Source organism: Porites lutea, chromosome 4, assembly GCF_958299795.1.
Source record: "Porites lutea chromosome 4, jaPorLute2.1, whole genome shotgun sequence".
Lineage (NCBI taxonomy): Eukaryota > Metazoa > Cnidaria > Anthozoa > Scleractinia > Poritidae > Porites > Porites lutea.
In genome coordinates this window covers 44843172-44860625 of record NC_133204.1, presented here as the reverse complement: position 1 = coordinate 44860625, position 17454 = coordinate 44843172, and the positions used below count along the sequence as shown (strand labels likewise).

The following is a 17454-nucleotide window of genomic DNA, read 5'->3' as shown; positions in this document are numbered from 1 at the left end:
TGTCAAAATGAGTTGAAGGGGTGGTAGTCGCAGTCAGGAGCCAAGTAATCGCCTCAGCTCCTGTAGCTGTGGCCGCGCGTTGAAAAGGCCCCGAATCCGGGAAGGCGGTTCAATGTCCAAGACACTTTACTCCGAAAATAATTTCCTGAAACCTCGGCTTCTTATATTTGCAATGTACAGTGATTGTGATTTATTTTTATTTATTTGTTTATTTAGTTAACATTTTTTACTCTTTTTCTCTAGTCTTTCTTGTGATCTATTTATATATATACGTGTATTACATACGTGTAACCACTGCTCGCCTCGACTAGCTAATAACTGCGGGCAGTGGATATTGCTTTCTGTAAAATTTGCCATAATTGATAAACAGTTAAACAGTGGTGCTCCCGACAAAAGCCCCATGCTACGCGGGCTACGTTGTTCACGAGAGGAACATCAGCATGTGGGGCTCGATGGCCGTTCGTCACTTCCCGGGAATTTCGCACACTTCGCTGTATGGTTTTATTCCTGCCCTTGCTTATCTGTTGCTGCGCAAATTTGATTGAAGATAAAAATAACAAATACAACTAAGACTTCGCAAATCGAAAACTAGTAGTACGACATTTTATTTTAAATCCAAAGTCAGGTCCGTTTGAGTGGGCTCCAATTCTGCTTTAAAGGTTTTTATACAGTCGAAGTGGAACTTCTTGGCTCTCGTATTAAACATGCGAAGATTCTAAGTGGTCGTTTACAAGAATCGAACCACAGGGCAAGAGAGTCTTTTTTCCCAGGTTATTTATGATATGTGTAGTTGCATCAAGTTCTTCGTACTCTCAGGGTAGCATAATTCAAACAAGGAAAATAAAGATCAGACCATGTATAAAGAGGTCGGTTGCAAGAAATTAATAACAATGGAAAAAGAAATGATCGCGGTCGCTTACGAAATTTTGTTGTTTAGGTGGTCACACATGCACTTTTCGGTTCGACTATATTACATTTAACTGGGTAACATTATGATATTGCTCCCGCCTCCTCCTCAGGCACTTCAACTTTTTTTTCTCACAGAGGCAAACGCGAAACGTGAGTGACTGGAGATGAAGCGCCGCTTCGCCCGTTTTCTCCTTCCCGCCTTTCTTTGCGCGCAAATTTTCATCGAGAGAGGGACGCCTGGACCCAGCTGTTCGCAACTTGATTAGCGCTAACCTGATGTTAAATTTTAATACAGGTTTCTATTTCTTTAGTTCAGAAGCCTTTTCTTGGATGATTTCCTCTATTCTTTTTAACGCACCCAATTACAGCATTGTAGACAAAAAGAATTAAATTGAATTAGCTTTTTAAACTTTCACACCTGAATTCAAAGTTCGCACTAACCCTGGGTAACCCAGCCCTGGAAATAAAGCAGATATCGGTCTGTTATTTAAATTCATCAGGGTAAAAGGCAGGAGAAATAGAGAATTATATCTTTTACGATCAGTTTTCTTTCTGAAATAATGAATATATAATGAATATATGCCTAGCACTGCGATAAGTGGCGCCTTTCGCAACGACGGTCTTCTTTGCATATAGTTTTCTTTTTATTGACAAGAAACACAGACGAAAGGGATTCACAAGTACTGTCCATAAACTGAAGAAATTCTACCCGTGCTATAAAGGTATAAAATACAGAGAGGTCGGTAATAACGAAAATTCGCAATATCTCAGTGAAGTAATTTGAATCATCCGTCTACTGATGTAGGGAAGAATTTTTCGTGAATGTGCCTGGAACCTCTGAATTCCTCAGCACGTGATTGGATTCTTCCATGCAGTTTCATACACACGCCTTTTCTAAGAGTTCTCCCATGCAGGTTCATAGAATTTTTCTCTTTCGGGAATCCTTTGCGCCAGTGTTTTTTGGGGGACACAAATCCATGCCATCTACAGCGGATTTTCTCACAAATTATTATAGGATCTAGTTGTGTAAGCTCGGCCGTCCTGTGGGTACTGTAGCATCAAGTATTATCGTTTCCAGGGTGAACAATTGTAAGGCCAACTTCAGCTGCATTTGAATGAGTGTCAAATGCAAAGAGGAATGAGCGACGTCCTTTTGCGGAAAAATTCCTAACTTTGCGCGAACCTCCTTCAAGTAAAGGCAATTACAAGTCGCCCCATGTGAGGAAATCAGGATTCCTGAATCCAGGAACTTTTTGCTTCTGGAATCCGGAATCCCACCAACGGTTGGAGTCCAGACACCAAGTTCCATTGACAATGTAATGGTACCAGGTAATAGTACCTGGAATCTGGAATCCAAGGCGTGGAATCCAGATTCCGAGACTGTCTTGGACTCCCTTACAAGGGGCGATATAACCAAAGCGACTGTAGTTCGCACTGGAGGATCAAGGCGTATTGAAGTCCAGATTTGTAGGCGCTAATTCATGATCAGCGGTGATATTTCCTACAAGGGATAACTCTTGTGTAAAAGCATCACAGCTCTCTCTGTCACCGTCGCCGCCACTAGATCTGCTGTTAGAAATCTGCCGGAGGAGGCCTTTTCCCTCTTCTCTACCCTGGAAATAAAGATTGTGGGAATAATTAGGATTCGAGCACTACATCGTAACATTTCTTTGGAGCTATTTACATGATACCGGAACGAATTTCATTCCGGAACGAGTTCATTCCATCTCCATACATTTCATTGCATCTGTTCACATGATACCGAGGCGAAATTTGGTTACAGCTCAAGTCAGTCATTCCGGTTTTCATTCCGACTGAAATTCTCGTCCTGGTACAAAATGTCATTATGGGTATCATGTAAACTGAAAACAAACTCTTCGAGCACAGGGATAGTAGGGTGCACGAAATACACGAGCGCGCGAATATATTGCCGCTCGCGGGTATAACTGGGACGCGGAGGAGGGAGGGGAGAAAATTTTCTCTCCTTTCTCTGCGTCCTACCTCTCTTCGCGCGCGATAATTTTCACGCGAGTTCGCGTATTTCGCGCGCTCTACTATCCCTGGGGAGTGGGGGACTAAGTACTGGTAGTCTACGACGTGTGCGATCAGGTCAGCAAATTGAAGATCTAAATAAATGTATGTAAACGACTTACTTCGTTAAATTCACAGCATTTGTGAGCGTACATTTCGGCAGCTTCAAGATTTCTTTTCTTCAGGTTATATCTCGACAGGAAAAGATAAGCAGAACAGAGTTCAGCCACGGACATAACCTGCTAAACAAACAACAACATGCTGTCATCTGAATTCTAAGTTTGCTCATCACCCTACGTAGACAACTGCAATTTTTTTGGGAAGCTGCGAATACCAGCAGATATTGGGGCCAGCAGATTCGTACAAATATCCTACCACAGGGATTACAATAAACTGTGTCGTATAAAAATGTGACACTTTCAATAAGATGAAACTTCTCGGGGTAATCTTCACAGTCGGCGACAATTTTAATACCTTGAAATTCATTGCAAATTTTTCCAAAGGTTTCCGTAGCCATCACTCCCTAGTCGATTAGTCATTACTCTTCTCTTTTGGCTTCGGAAACGTGAAAATACCCCCCCCCCCCCCCCCCGCTGGGCAGACCGGATCAATTGAGGTTTCTGGGTAACTGGCCACCTACCCCTCCCCTAAGTCAACATTTTGCCCTAAGTGAGAAGTGGGTGTTAATCTTGACTTAGGGGAGGGGTAGGTGGTCAGTTACCTAGAAACCTCAGTTGATCTGGCAGACCCTACATAAAATGTACCACACCGTGGGAACTCAGAGCCTGACAAATACCCGTCGGGGGCAAATAGCCAGCCTCACAGACGTAGTTTAAACCCCAGTTTGGCCCACTGCAAACCAGTCGATCTTTTCATGTACGGAACTTTATACCTATCTAGGTCGACCCAAACGATATAAGTTCGACGGTTGACGCAGACGTCGAAGTTAATTAGTCGGACCTAATTCATTTTCACGATATTCAATGGTCTACAATGCTTACAAGTGAAAATATATTTTAGTAATTTATGCATTAGCTTCGGCACATGAGGAGTTCGACGTTTGAAACGAAGTCGCTCAATTCCCATATGGGTCACTTGGTCTTAATAGGCCTTTTCCGAGTTCCCCGGGCCTCTGTTTGAAAACGAGGGTAGGTGCTCAGCCTTTGATATGGAAATCATTTTTCATTCTTATGTAATAAAACTCATTTTCAAAAGAAAGGTTGTGCACTTGGCCTCATTTTGTAAGTGAGGGTGTTTGGAACTCGGAAGTGGCCTGTTCATGGGTCGACACAAATTAGATACGTCGAACTTAATTGATTCAAACGTCGATCTTTCCATGTACTTAATTGATGGGACTAGGTTAAGTACATGAAAAGATCGACATTTAATCTGGGCCTTAGTAATGTTAGACGGACTTAACCTGAGTCCAGTTTCCCCTGTGCCACAGGCTAGGGGCAATGGGTACGCTAGGGATTCACTAAGCCGTAAAATAAGCGAGATGGAACACGCGTGTTGATTAGAACTCCGAACTGTGAAGATTTAAGGAAAAATATTTTCTTACCCCAACAATTTCTGTCTGTTCTACATAGCGGTTGTAATGGACGGCTGCATCATCGTCCTCTTGGAGTTTTTCATGCAGTCTAGCAACAGGAAAACAACCGAAAAATCAGAGAAAAGAACTCAAACTGAAGGAGTCTCAAAAACGACCTCGGACCACACAATCGAAGGAAAAAATAAGTAAAATAAATCAAGTTCCTATTTTCCTTACCTTGCTAATTTTATCACAGCCATTCCCTCTAAATCGCCGACTGACATCGCTCTAAAATAGCACTGAAATGGCATTCACAATAGTGAACCGAAAATATATCCTAAAGAGTTTTTTTTTCTAACTTTAAAGGATCATAGTGAAAATTCTGAACACACAAAAAAACTAAGTTAGAGCGAGGTGTCACTGTAGTCAAATAAGGAAAGTTACTTCGCGATCACTTTGCCAGTCTAGTTTTGTATCGCCACGCTTTTTGATTGGCGCCCTCATTTGGAGCCTTTTTGAACTGTCACAGGTGAACGTCCGCGCTAGAATAGGCCCTTTGCATGAGTTGATCACGTGATCAACTGTCGGAAAACAAATAAGCCATTTCCGAGTTCCCCCGGGCCTCTGTTTCAAAACGAGAGTGGGTGCTCAGCCTTTGATCTGGAAATGATTTTTCATACTCATGCAAATAAAACTCATTTTCACAAGAAAGGTTGTGCACCTAGCCTCATTTTGAAAGTGAGGGTTTTTGGAGCTCGGAAGTGGCCTATTAGGCAACCTGTAAATTTTCAACCCGCACAGAATAAGGTTTTTATAACAATGAAGATCGTGTCACTACTAAAACATCATGTGAAGGCGGCAACCGCCTTAAAACAGGGGAAACTTTCGCTGAATCGGGACGAGGGGTTTGAACTTCCAGCCAATATTGATTCTCCATGAAGTCACATGATCTCAACCGTCAGTTTAATGCGATGAAATCGCTAATGAAGGTCAAGAAATTCGACCGAAATAAACGAACATTTAAAGCTAATCGCCCAAAGTTGTGAAACTGTTAATATAAATATTTCGACTTGATTTTCAAAATCATAGACGCGCTGTGCACTACTCACTTTTTTGGCTTGCTGCATTCTTTCTAGCTTTTCGTAACTTTCTCCAAGGGCAACCAGCATTCGTGAGTCATTGGGTCTGTAAAGTGCACATCAATATACATTACATTTGAACGCGCAGCCGTGGACGCCATAGTTTGAGCGCAACTTTGTCGTGAATATCAAAGGAACACAAGTTGAATCAGGGGCTGATTCTGACGTTAGTTTTTTAACTTTCTGGTCTACAATAGGCTACAATAGACCATTCCACGTTTTTTTTCAACTTTTGACATGCCGGACAAGTTCGGGAAAATTCGTCGACACTACTGAAAGGAGCGCCTTAAAATGAGTAAAATTTCCAAGTTTGAAAGTAATTTGAAGAAAACTAACGAAGATATAACTCCTCTAGCTTGCGAGAGCATCCGGTTTTTTCAGCTCTAGTTTCACCCGCCGAAAATCTTTCGGAGGGAGAGAAGCGACGACCGGAAATGCGTCAACGCAGGCTATTGTGTGTCTTCACATGACGTCATAGCGGCCATATTTGTGTCCCAAAACAATGAAACGGCGGCCATGTTTGTGTCCCAAACCAGGCCTGTGGGAGTTGAACTCTTTTCTTATGTAAACGCTTTCTTTTGTTCCAATAAATTTGCATAGATGCTGGCAGCGTGAGTGAAAACACAGAATAGGGAGTTTTAGATCCGAGTTTACCGCGAACCTCTACCCGCTGGAGGTCACGTGACAAGTCTTTCGCGTCACGCTTGAGGTTTACGACGTGCGTTTTCAACGTGGGGAGGTAGGTTTTCACGTATGTCATTTACCTGAAAGCTTTTAGCGTATAATTTTTGTTTTATCCCACGTAATGATACAAAAATCTTGTGTAGCAAGTCTTTATCCATTAACAGAGGCACAAATTCGGGCGAAATGCTAAATTTGATAAATCCTATTTGATCTTGAAAACAAGTGCCATTCATGGCTGCTGATTCAAAATGGCGGCCGTAATTGAATCCACCGCCAATCTAAATCGAATTATGTTTGACGCCGAACCGCAAACGGGTAACCGCGCAAACCTCGGTTAGAGGTTCGCGGTAAACTCGGATCTAATAGCTCCTCAAAGTCACGAAAATTTACAGACGTTTGTGTGATGGGGGGCACAAACTTGCCCCCACCCCACCATACAACGTTTGTTAATTTTCGCAACCTTGCGGAACTGTATCTTCGTTCGCTTAAGACGCATCCCTTTCAAATTTGGCAAGTTTACTAATTTTAAGGCGCTTTTTTTAGTGGTGTTGACGGATTTTCCCCAACTTGTCCATGTCAAAAGTTGAAAAAACCGTGGAAGGGTCATTATCAAGGAATGAAGAAATTGCGATACAAAAATTTTATAGGAAGAGAATTTTTGTGCGTGTCAACTCAAGAGCGCATACCTGAATTTGTGAGCTTGTCTGTAGTAGTATAAGCAATAAAAAGGCATTTTTAGGATTTCATATGTTTGCCCCAATCCATACCATGCTCTATAGTCCCGGCAGTTTACCTCTACAAATAAAAGGAATAAAAAATTTATGCGTGAGATGAAATTTTATTTAGAGAGTCTTCTTTGGTTGAGGAAACGAGGGAGAATGAGAAAGGTATAAAAGGCGAGAGGAAAAGAGGAGGGAATAAATACATCAGTGTGGAGAAGATCTTGCGCGCGAAATGGACGAACTGTTGCGGCCTGTGGAGAAGATTTTGCGCGCGAAATGGGAAACTGCTGTAGCCTGTGGAGATCCCATCTCCCTTTTCTCTGTTTTCTCTCCCTCTCCCTTCCCCATTTTGCACCTGCCTCGCAGGGTAAATTTAGGGGCACCCAACGACCGTTTTCTGTAAAATATCTGTTCGGAGAAGCAAAAATTGTCTAGAATTTTATATAGCTTGAGGAAGGCTAAAAATGTCTAGAGGACCGTTCCATTCATGTACAATTTTCGAAGCTTTTCTTGTTAATTCCCTACGGTTTTCTAAAGTTAAATTTTTCGCTGATTTCACTCCCCAGGTTTAATAAGCTATTTTTCGTAGAAAAGGAAACCTGCAATTTTCGGATTCGAGAATGCGATGGAGAAAGGAATCAGGAAAAATATATTTACTTTCGTAAAACTTAAAATTGCATCCAAAATTTTCGGGAAAATAATACTGAAGCCCTTGTAATTTCGAAAAGACTCAAGTTGCCCTAGAATGAACGAACAGATACAGATTTTACAGCGCTGCTTAGAATGCATTTCTAGAGATCTAAAAGTATTCTGGATAGCTTAAAAAGTGTTTTCAATGCATTTAGGAGGAAACCGTCGTTGGTTACCCCTGTAAATTTCACAGACCTTATCAGCTTGTCTGTGTTGGACCAGAGATGCATGTCCATATCTTTATCCGCAGTTCAAAAAAAGGGTCATTTCACCATTTCCATTCCTGTCATTCCACCATCGTGTATATTACGAACTCACAATGGCCTACTCTCCAGTTGACTCCATTGGCTCAATGGATAGCGCGTCCGATCATCGCAACGGCCAGGTTTGATTCTCCGTCAAGCCTGAATTTTTTTGAGGTTCTTTTTCAATCGCTTAGGTTGTTTATCAACTGCGAAGATCATGTCCATTTCACATCTTTATCCGCAGGTCAAAATATGAGTCATTTCAAAAAATTTCCAAGAGATGTATAATATTGGTAGATTGTTCAAATGGTTGGAGCATTTTTTGAGGGGAACCACAGAGCGGCAAATTGGGGTATCACAAGCCAAGTTTATTTCCTCTCCAAAAGAAAGGGGAATTACCTTTATGGCTGTTATGAAATCTCCCACCCACCAAGTACTACAAAGCAAAAAGAACGAACTATATAGGACAGGAAACGCAGACCTACGAGGGATCGATGACATTTAAATATCTCGCGTACCTATAGCCTTCCTGTAAGCTTCGATGGCTGCTGACGTGTTCTTTCTCTCCATAAATTCATGTCCCATCAGCGTCCAGGCAGATGTGTACTGTGGATTCAACTTTAATGCTCGCTGAAAATACGTCACTGCTTTCTCGTGTTGGTCATGAAGACTGTAGTAATTTCCTAAAAAAAAACATTCGCTGAATTATCGTTCGCTGTCACAAAGCAGGCTTATTCTCTGGTAAGTAGGGGAATACTGAAATGGCAAGAAGTGCCAAAAAGTGAAAAAAGTCGTATGTCCGCCCACGTCACTGTTTTAGTCGGAAGAACCAAAAAAGTTGTCGCTTATTGAAATGACTTTTGATGGGCTAGTACATGTAAGCTGCAGATTGCCCAAATGGCAAGTTGTAAAACTGACTTTCTTTGCACCCTGATAACTAACTGTTATTTGCAGTTCTCCCAACTTTGCACTGCACTATGCTTTAATGGCAAGCAAAGATAAACAAACATGTAAACAGTCTAGATGTTGATAATTTAGAATTAAAGGTTTGGGAAGTGACAGGTGACTTACCTATTACGCAACATGTTTCCTCCCTATACTTGTCAATGCTGTTGGTATGGTGCGCTAAGTAGCTCAGCTCTGGTTTCATTTCCTAAAAGAGTTCATTATATTAGGGCCATTTATACGAGGAAAAATAAGACGCGTCTTAAATAAGACGCGAACTGTACCATTTATACGAGCATGTCTTATCTAATAAGACGCGTCTTATTTTAGACGAAATGTACCGTTTATACGGAAAGTTCGCGTCTTATTTAAGACGCGTCTTATGTAAGACGCGTCTTATTTTTCCTCGTATAAATGGCCCTATTGTGACTGTCCGTCCAGATTTACTTATGTTTGCAGATATTTTGTTTTAATTATTTAGTGTTCCACTCACAGAGCTTGAAGCAAAAATTCAATTAACGATTGTCCCTTGGGCAAGCAGCTCGCAGATTTTTCTTGCCTGGGACATTGCAAGTGAATTTACAAGTTTCTTGTCCAGGAAGAAAATCTACTTGTCCTGGATGAATGGACGGGACTTTTTTTCGACCTCTGCATTTACCGTGCATGTAATTTGAAAAGCTCTGACCCATCACAGATCAACTACTTCTAACCTTCACATAGAGAATATTAGAGTATGTGTCCACGTGTTCCAGTGAGTAAGGATCCCTTTTTTGCACCTCTTTGAATAAATCACAAGCTGCATCAAAATCTGCATTACAGAAAAAAAAAAACAGATTAAATAGAATAATAATCATACGTGGTTTTCATGAAATGTTTATAAATCTTAGGAAAATAAGGGTAGACTTGAGTGAGAAACAAAATTTGAGCCTTTAACTTTCACACCCACGAATTCATAGCTTACTATTGGTTACTAGAGGTAATCATTGATTACGGATCCGCGTTCGTCACTTATGGAAACGAAATCGAGTCGAAAGGAGTCCAGTTTCCCGGCCGTGATGCCCCTGATAAAAAACTCCAGGGTCCAGAACTCACGCAAAAGGCTTAGCTGCTTAGCTAACATGACGTTTTTAAACTGATTTAATTATTTAATATTTTTCAAGGGAAAAAAAGTAGCCCTTATTCTTCCACTGTATCCCTCAGGAAGCAGGAGTGACCCAGCGGTGACATCCTTGGCTTCCAACTCTATGCGTCTTGGGGTAAAAGTCCTGGTTCTAACCCTTACTCTGAGAGGTTTTTCTGCAGTTACTTCATTTTTTAGCACTTCTAAAAAACAAACACTTGCAAATTCCAATTTTACAGACACTTTCAATCAAGTTCTTGTAAGCTCCTTAGTGTTTACTGGGTAAAACACTATTATGTTCCATTTACAATTTGGAGTTTTCAAAGAACAGGTACAAAAAAGTTTCACGGAGTTTTCCAGGCCTTGGACAAAAAAAATGCAAGAGTTAGGACAAACCCTGTTTTTGTATTGAATTGAAAGTACTACACCTCTCGCGTGATACTGTGCAAGTGCTGTCTGGAGTAAGATGTATTTGTTCTCTGAAAATCCAGCTTGGCTGAGATTTGAATATCTTTCCAGTCCTTCTTCATATGACTGAAGATCAATGGCCACATGAGCTTGGAAAAACTGTGTCATCCAATGAGAGGGGAGAGACAGAGATTGAAGCTGGGAAAATGGAAAAAAAATGACATTGATAGTAGCACTAATGGTTCATCAACTTCCAAGGTGATAATTTATAAAAATAAAGCTTTTAAGACGTATATGGGCGAATCTTTGTTTACATGTTTTGCCTCATTAGTATATGCTTTTAATTCTCTGTCTAAGCTACTAAAATAAGCTCTCTGAATAACTAAAGAGCATAACAATTTCAGTTTTCTGAGAAATCTGAGCCTGGTATGGCAAACAGTTTCGGAAAAATTATCTTTGAAAAACTCAAAACTTTACAAACAATGTATGGGCTCATGAACGTTTTTGCCACCCAGCAATTTCACAGTTTCGATGGCTGCTATTTCCTTTGTCATTGCTTGCAAAGAGGTGAAAATTGCTCAAATTATCCAGCTCTTTCAGCTTTTGAATTTAATTTGTGCATACGGTGACGCCTTCTATTGGTTAACTAGTATGCTAATGAGCAAAAATGTAAACAATGATGTCAGCAAAGATTCGCCTTTTAGTACTGAACAAAATATACGAGGCATTATTGCGTTCTTAAAGCTCCTGCAAGTGACTGTCCCCAGACTAAATTAACTAAATGGTAACTTGCAAGAACCCACTCTCCTAGTAAACAACCAGCTCCAGTTGCAACCACTTTCATGGATTTCCAAGCCGACTGTTTACAAGATCATTGACGGTTTGCATGTTGAGAACAGAACGTCTGAAACAAGGTAGCCTGGAAAATTTGAAATAGGGCCAGGCATGCACATGTCACACACCCCCAACTGAATAATTCCTAGTTTCTTGCCCGCTAGAAAAGTCTCAGAACAAAATTAACTGGTCTCCTTGGAACTATTTAGTAGATTTAGGTCAAGAAATTATTGATTGTTGTGTTCAAATATTGCCAAAAAAGCCTTACAATTTCTTTTTCAGTGCAAAGAGATGAGAGTTCAAGCCATGCTCCCCAGTGAAGTGGTTCTTTATTGACAGCTTCCTGCATCACCTTCAGGGCATCCTCTGTTAAATCAAGCTTCTTCAGGACAATGCCATACCTATGGACACATATGAGATACAAATCCTGCAGTTACTCTTGAGCTGTTTTAGAGCTTTTATGTAAAGAAAGGAAGAAGAGCTTAAGAAAGCTCACTCACATTCAGGAGAGAACAGAATTCAACATAATACGATTTTCTTTTTCCACAAATAAGAGATAAAAAGGAAGATATTCTTTGCACACTCATGTGGGTCAATTGTGACAGATAAAGTAAAAACTACACAACAGTGAGAGAAAATTAAAAGAAAAATGTAAAAGATATAATTATGTTGCACAGTCACTCACAAGTAAAGGCAAAACCCATCAAGTTCTCTGTGTTTTCCACACAGTTCTGCTCTCAAAGAAGTCAGTGCCTTGTTTGCCACAGGTTCTTGTGGACCTTATAAAGCAATAAGAGATACAAAACTGAAACTAAATAATTTCTTGCCAGACTTGTAATAACACAAAAGAACATTCTATGATTCATGATTCAACAATGTTTGGTTGAAATCTACTGATTTGAACATCTTGCCAAAACTCTGAGTGAATGTGGAGTGTGAAATTCATCAACTTCTCTAACATAACTGTTTTTCTGTACTCAGGGCTTGAAAAAAAGTCCTATCCGTTCATCAAGGAAGAGTAGATATTCTTAACGGACAAGGAACTTTTTAAGATGACTTGCCTAATGAGCAAAGTTCTGGGCAAGTCAATATCTTCTAATTATAATAATAAAACGACTTATTGACAAGATCAAGCAAAACTTACTACAAGAGAATGACAATTTGACTAACAATAGACAAATGTTTAACTGTGACAATAGACGGATCAAAACGCACCAATTACTGATTACGAGTCTTCATAGCCAATCACATCATGGCTTAACTGACAGACGACCAATAACATCGCGACATAATTGACCAATCAGATGAATAACCAGAGTATAATATCATCAACTGACGTGATACAACTGACTTTGACTCTGAAGATTACTACCACACAGGTTAGCGAAAACGTCAGTCACTGTCAACAACAACAGTCCTATATTCAGGACTACGTTCACCCGGACGATGAAACTCAACCTACTTTTCAAATGACTCCTAGGTTCAAACCTTTCACAATAACATAATAATTAAATATCTACTTATATAGCACTATATCCATAAAAATAATGCCCTATAGAGTTTCCCAGAGAAAAAAAAAGGCCTCAAAAAATAAAAATGGCTTACAAATAGACTCTAACTAAATAATAAAAAGGCTGGAAAAACAAAATTTACAACCAGTGTCATCAAAAGCTAAGACTAAAACCTAGAGCTAGAAAAGGCTAGAAAAGCAAAAATGCAACTGTTTAAAATGTTTAAAAATTAAATCTAAAACTACAACCTAGAGCTAGAAAAGGCTAAAAAAATTATCAACTAGGATAAGCAAGCAATGACCGGGGCAAGAAACAACAAAAAGAAGATTTTTAAGCTGCTTGTCCAACAGACAAGCCTGCTGTGATCATTAGTCAACTATGTAGCACTTAACAAAAACAAAGCAAAGCAAGAAAAGCAGCACATTTCCACACCCACCTAATATATCCAACATGTCATCATTTTTGTGTTTCTCACCAGCCTTTAAAAGAAAACACATTTTAATAGTCAAAAGACGTGTAAAGGTATTTTGCTATTAACAGGGAACCTATCTGTAAAGATTTGCTTTTTCATACATAGTATGATACAAGAGATGAACAAAAAAAAAACAGATTATATATCCTAAACAAAACAGTAGCTACACAGTAAATGCTATTTCTGTCAAAACTGTTGTTACTCACCAAATAACGTGAATACATATAAAGGAAGTATGCTTTCTGGCTGGTACAACCTTCTAGAAAGAAAGCTGCCCTGTCAAACTCCTTCAGATCAAAGAATGCTTTCCCCAGAGTGTACTTATCAAAATCTTTTATAAACTGTTGATCAGAATAATCAGACTTGGGGAGATAAACAGGAGATGTGAAGGATGGAATAGAATAGGCCATCTCTGAAGACCTAAGTGACAAAAGAAGATGTCATCAGCAAAAACTTGCTGAGGCAAACCATAAAATTAATAATTATGCCATATGACACTAATGGCCTGCTTACATTGAGATGGGTGGACCGCAGGTAGGCCCCAAGGGGGTCCTCCGTATTTTCAGTGACAATGATGATCGAAGGATTTGAAATTTTCGAGTTCAGGATTTTTATGGGTAGGAAAATTTTGGAACATATTTTCTTGGGTAGCTTGATTTGGGTATTCAAAACAATCTGAAGATTCATGATAGTTCCCGCGTATCCCGGCCATGTAAATGACGTAGGTCCACGGATAAAGTAAAACCAAACTTGTGTTGCAACTGGTTTAATATGTTCTTGGGTGTCTCGAGTGTTGTTACAATGACCACCAGATAAGGAAAAGGTTCTTACTCCAGATGGTGTGATGAATTTAACAAACATTCCATACTAACATTTCTATTTTTCGTGTTATATCATTAAATGCATTAAATTTTAATGCTTTCTGGAAATGTTTATGGCTCAAATTCGGCATGGGAGTTTTTTGGGGTTAAATTTTGGTCCAGGGATTTTCTTGGATTTTGCTTGAAGCCCTGGGATTTTTTGGGTTTTTCATTTTTGCCCCCATTTGATCATCCCTTTCACTTGAAATCTGGAGTACCCTCCTTGGGAGGTAGGTGAGGTAACCCGCCTGTCTTTATAATCTCTCATTATTTTTAATTTGATCATGTTTACATAATAGGTGGGGTGACCATATGAGAGATTATATGGACAGGTGGGTTACCCCACCTAAGCATGTTACCTCCCCCACCTCCATGTAAATGGGCCCTAACTTGTAGTGTTGGTAATCATATTCCCAAGGCAATTAGCAGCCACTGAACAGCTGTTTTGGCCTCGCTTGGAGCTGCCCAATGGCATCGCCTAGAACCTTTTCACTCCAAGACCACATTATAGTAGTATAATTTGTGTGGACAAAATTCTATGGTGTTACCATTCAAATGAAACCTCTTCAGCAGTACTTTCATATGGTGCTATTTATTTAGTATGTAGTTCTAACTCTTGAATCTGTGGATGAAATCCTATGGTGTTACCATTCAAACAAAACTTCTTTGACAGAACTTTTGCATAGTTCTATTTATTTCCCCGGATTTTCCAAAAAAATTTGAATTTTCTTGTGGTTTTCTTCTTTGGCTGCTATTAGTTGCAAGGGTTAACAACCCATAACTTCTGGAATGCTAGTACAGTCATGGGGGGCTCATTATAATAATTATTTAAATGCTTGGAATTTGTTTTCTTTGGTGGTCAGCTGATGCGAGGTTTGGAACCAAGACATACTGAGGGTCTCAAGGGACAGTCAAAAACTCTAGAAGAGATCAGGTCACTTTTTGAGTAATATAATAGGATATGCAAACGGTTCCGAGCATTTCTCACTTCCTGACCGCATACCAAAGAGGGTAGGGGTGGGTGGGTGGGGTGGTTATTTCTGGAATTCATCCATCAACACACTCAACAGTCTGTCTGCCTTTCTATATACAACGACATGTCATGAGTTTGATAGCATTCAAGGACAATCAGCATAACCGCAAGGTAGAGATTTCCGCACAGTCCCGTACATTCATTGAGGGTGGTAAAGGGTATTTTCGTGACTCCTGATCGGCCCTTTTTTTTTCCCCGTGAAATGTGAGATGGCTAATTTTTTCCTCGTGAATCGTGATTTCCATAGTAGCCGTGAAGCGTGATTTTGAAAAAATTATTTTCTGTGAAAAGAGAAATAAGTGTTTAATTCGCCGTGAACCGTGATTTTCATTATGTCTTTGTTATTTTCAACAACCTTTATTACGTAATAAATGATATTGCGTGACCGTGACAGGGCGGTTGATTCCTGTTGCGACAACGTGGTTGGTACTGGTTTTCGGTGACCATCAGCCATCATTTTCATCCTCTGTTTCGTCTATTTCGACCATAATGGAGGAAGCGCATCAACGCGATGTCCGAGATGACCAAGATCATCAACAAGGACAGCAAGTTTGCATGGTTTTACCAAATGTGACAGTGTCAATAAGTTGTTTTTTTTTAAAGCAAAACGTTCTCCTTTTTTTCCGTGAAGCGTGAAATGCCTATTTTATTTTTCGTGAATTGTGAAAGGACCGTTTTATTTTCCGTGAAATGTGATCTAGACCCCCCCTTTACCACCCTCTTCATTTTGCATACTTTCGACTGTATTCATATAAACTGTTTGCTTCATACATAATAAATGCATGGAGCTGTGCGGAAATCTTACCCGACTCTGATTCATAATTTGAGATGTAAATAAGCCTTAGTTTAAGTCGTCCTGTTGACATTACATGTTTGTAGTTGCACGTCAGAAGAACTTCGAATTCTATATCACATCAAGATCTCTTCTTCATCCAGACAAAACAAGAAAAATATCAACTTTCCTCTTTTCCTACGCTTACCACTTAGCACTGTGCAGCAAGCCTCTCTCTGAACACTCTTTCACGGCGTAAAGAAGGTCTCTTTTAATCTCTGGAAGGCATACACTCAAATTGGAAACAGCCGCCATCTTGTTTGGAAGGTTCGCGCCAAAGAACAACGGTTAGGGACTGGGACGGGTAATCCTCCCGCTAAAAGCGCGAGCTCGCGCAAGTCAGCCCATGTTTTAGCAAGTGGGTTTTTGGTGTGTTTTTTTCTTTTGTGGTTCGCAAAGTAAGAGTTACAGCGCACGAAAGCTGAACCGAGGATAAAACAGAAAAGATGGGGGAGGGGAGAAGAAGGGAGAAGGCAGTTAGAAAACTTTCGCCCCCTCCCCTATCGTTTTCTTTGTCGTTCTCGGTTTAGCTTTCGCGTGGCTAAATTACTTTATGCTCCTATCAATGGTTTGCCCCAGGATGGGGAAGGGGGAGGGGGATGGGCTGGTGGGCAACCCACGGGAAATTTGACATTTTCAGGTTTCAAATGTCAATTTCCCCACCCTTGAGTTTCCATTATGAGTCAAATTTATGCCCCTTCTGCGAACTAAGGAACCGGTCATTATTTGTCGCCGGGGGAGGGGGGGAGGCGATTGATTTTTTTGGGGGGAATCACACGGTTTTTAAGAGAACAGAGGGGGGGATCAGCCTTAATTGCCAGGCACTAAGGGAGGAGCAGGAAAAAAGGAGAAAATTATTTTAAGTGGTGGGATCAATTTATTACCTTATTGATGATCTTGTTCAGATACGAACCAATAAAATGAAATAGTCAGTTGTTGTGCTTATGAATTAAACGTGATGGTAAAAAATGTTTACGTTCTGTAGTTTGAATGTCCACAAAGTTCCATGTTTTAAATTCTCTAGAGTCATTGAAAGGTATCCCCGTAATAAGAACGTTCAACAAACGTGGTTGTACACCGTCATTAAAAACAACAACAACAGAAGAAAGAAATATATACATGGTATATCAACAAGTGATTAGTTTAGTGTCACTGCTTCGTCCCCCAGCGCTTCTTTGGTAGCCTCTTGGACACCTCCCTTAACCGACTCTTGAACATTCTCCACTGACTCTTGGATTTCCTTCTCTGCTAACTCTTGGATATCCTCCTCGCTTGAATTATCAGCAGAGTTCTCGTTCGAGCTTGAATCCTCAGTGGTTTTTTCGCTTAAACTGGCTACTACTACCTGCAAGATACGGGTAATGTTTTTACTAAAAACGGCTATTTCAAGCAGCCATAGCAGAGGGTCGAGATGAAGACGCCTGACCAATTTCCCTGTGAACTCAGCATCGATGATTGCAATGCTTGTAAAACTGTTGTTAGTTTTGA

General features: G+C 40.2%; 2 protein-coding genes across 3 annotated transcripts in view; one reads left to right on the top strand and one right to left on the bottom strand.

Annotated features, from left to right (window-relative positions):
• Positions 1-17454, top strand: part of LOC140933757 (glycerol-3-phosphate acyltransferase 3-like) — a 157208-nt gene that overhangs the window by 39160 nt on the left and 100594 nt on the right. The gene's annotated exons all lie outside the window — the stretch shown is intronic.
• LOC140935860 (cell division cycle protein 23 homolog) lies at positions 2320-16247 on the bottom strand. Of its 2 annotated transcripts, none has more exons than XM_073385436.1 (15): positions 16115-16247; positions 13448-13661; positions 13206-13248; positions 11944-12037; positions 11527-11659; positions 10445-10622; positions 9607-9704; positions 9023-9104; positions 8470-8634; positions 6981-7089; positions 5581-5656; positions 4709-4770; positions 4502-4580; positions 3063-3182; positions 2320-2522 (listed from the first exon to the last, which is right to left on the bottom strand). In XM_073385436.1, the coding sequence occupies exons 1-15, from the start codon at positions 16219-16221 to the stop codon at positions 2352-2354; spliced, it is 1731 nt and encodes a 576-aa protein (XP_073241537.1). In that variant the 5' UTR covers positions 16222-16247; the 3' UTR covers positions 2320-2351. The 2 variants fall into 2 exon arrangements, with proteins under 2 accessions (XP_073241537.1, XP_073241538.1); XM_073385437.1 differs by having other exon boundaries at positions 3063-3179.

What these genes read in the sequence shown, in the direction of transcription:
- LOC140935860 (XM_073385436.1), bottom strand. Translation starts at nt 16,221, where the DNA reads ATGGCGGCTGTTTCCAATTTGAGTGTATGCCTTCCAGAGATTAAAAGA. An exon ending in TTGCTGCACAGTGCTAAGTG is followed by an intron (nt 13,662 to 16,114) that starts GTAAGCGTAGGA and finishes TTTGTCACTTAG; the next exon opens with GTCTTCAGAGATGGCCTATT. An exon ending in GGAAACATGTTGCGTAATAG is followed by an intron (nt 8,635 to 9,022) that starts GTAAGTCACCTG and finishes GTTTTTTTTTAG; the next exon opens with GAAATTACTACAGTCTTCAT.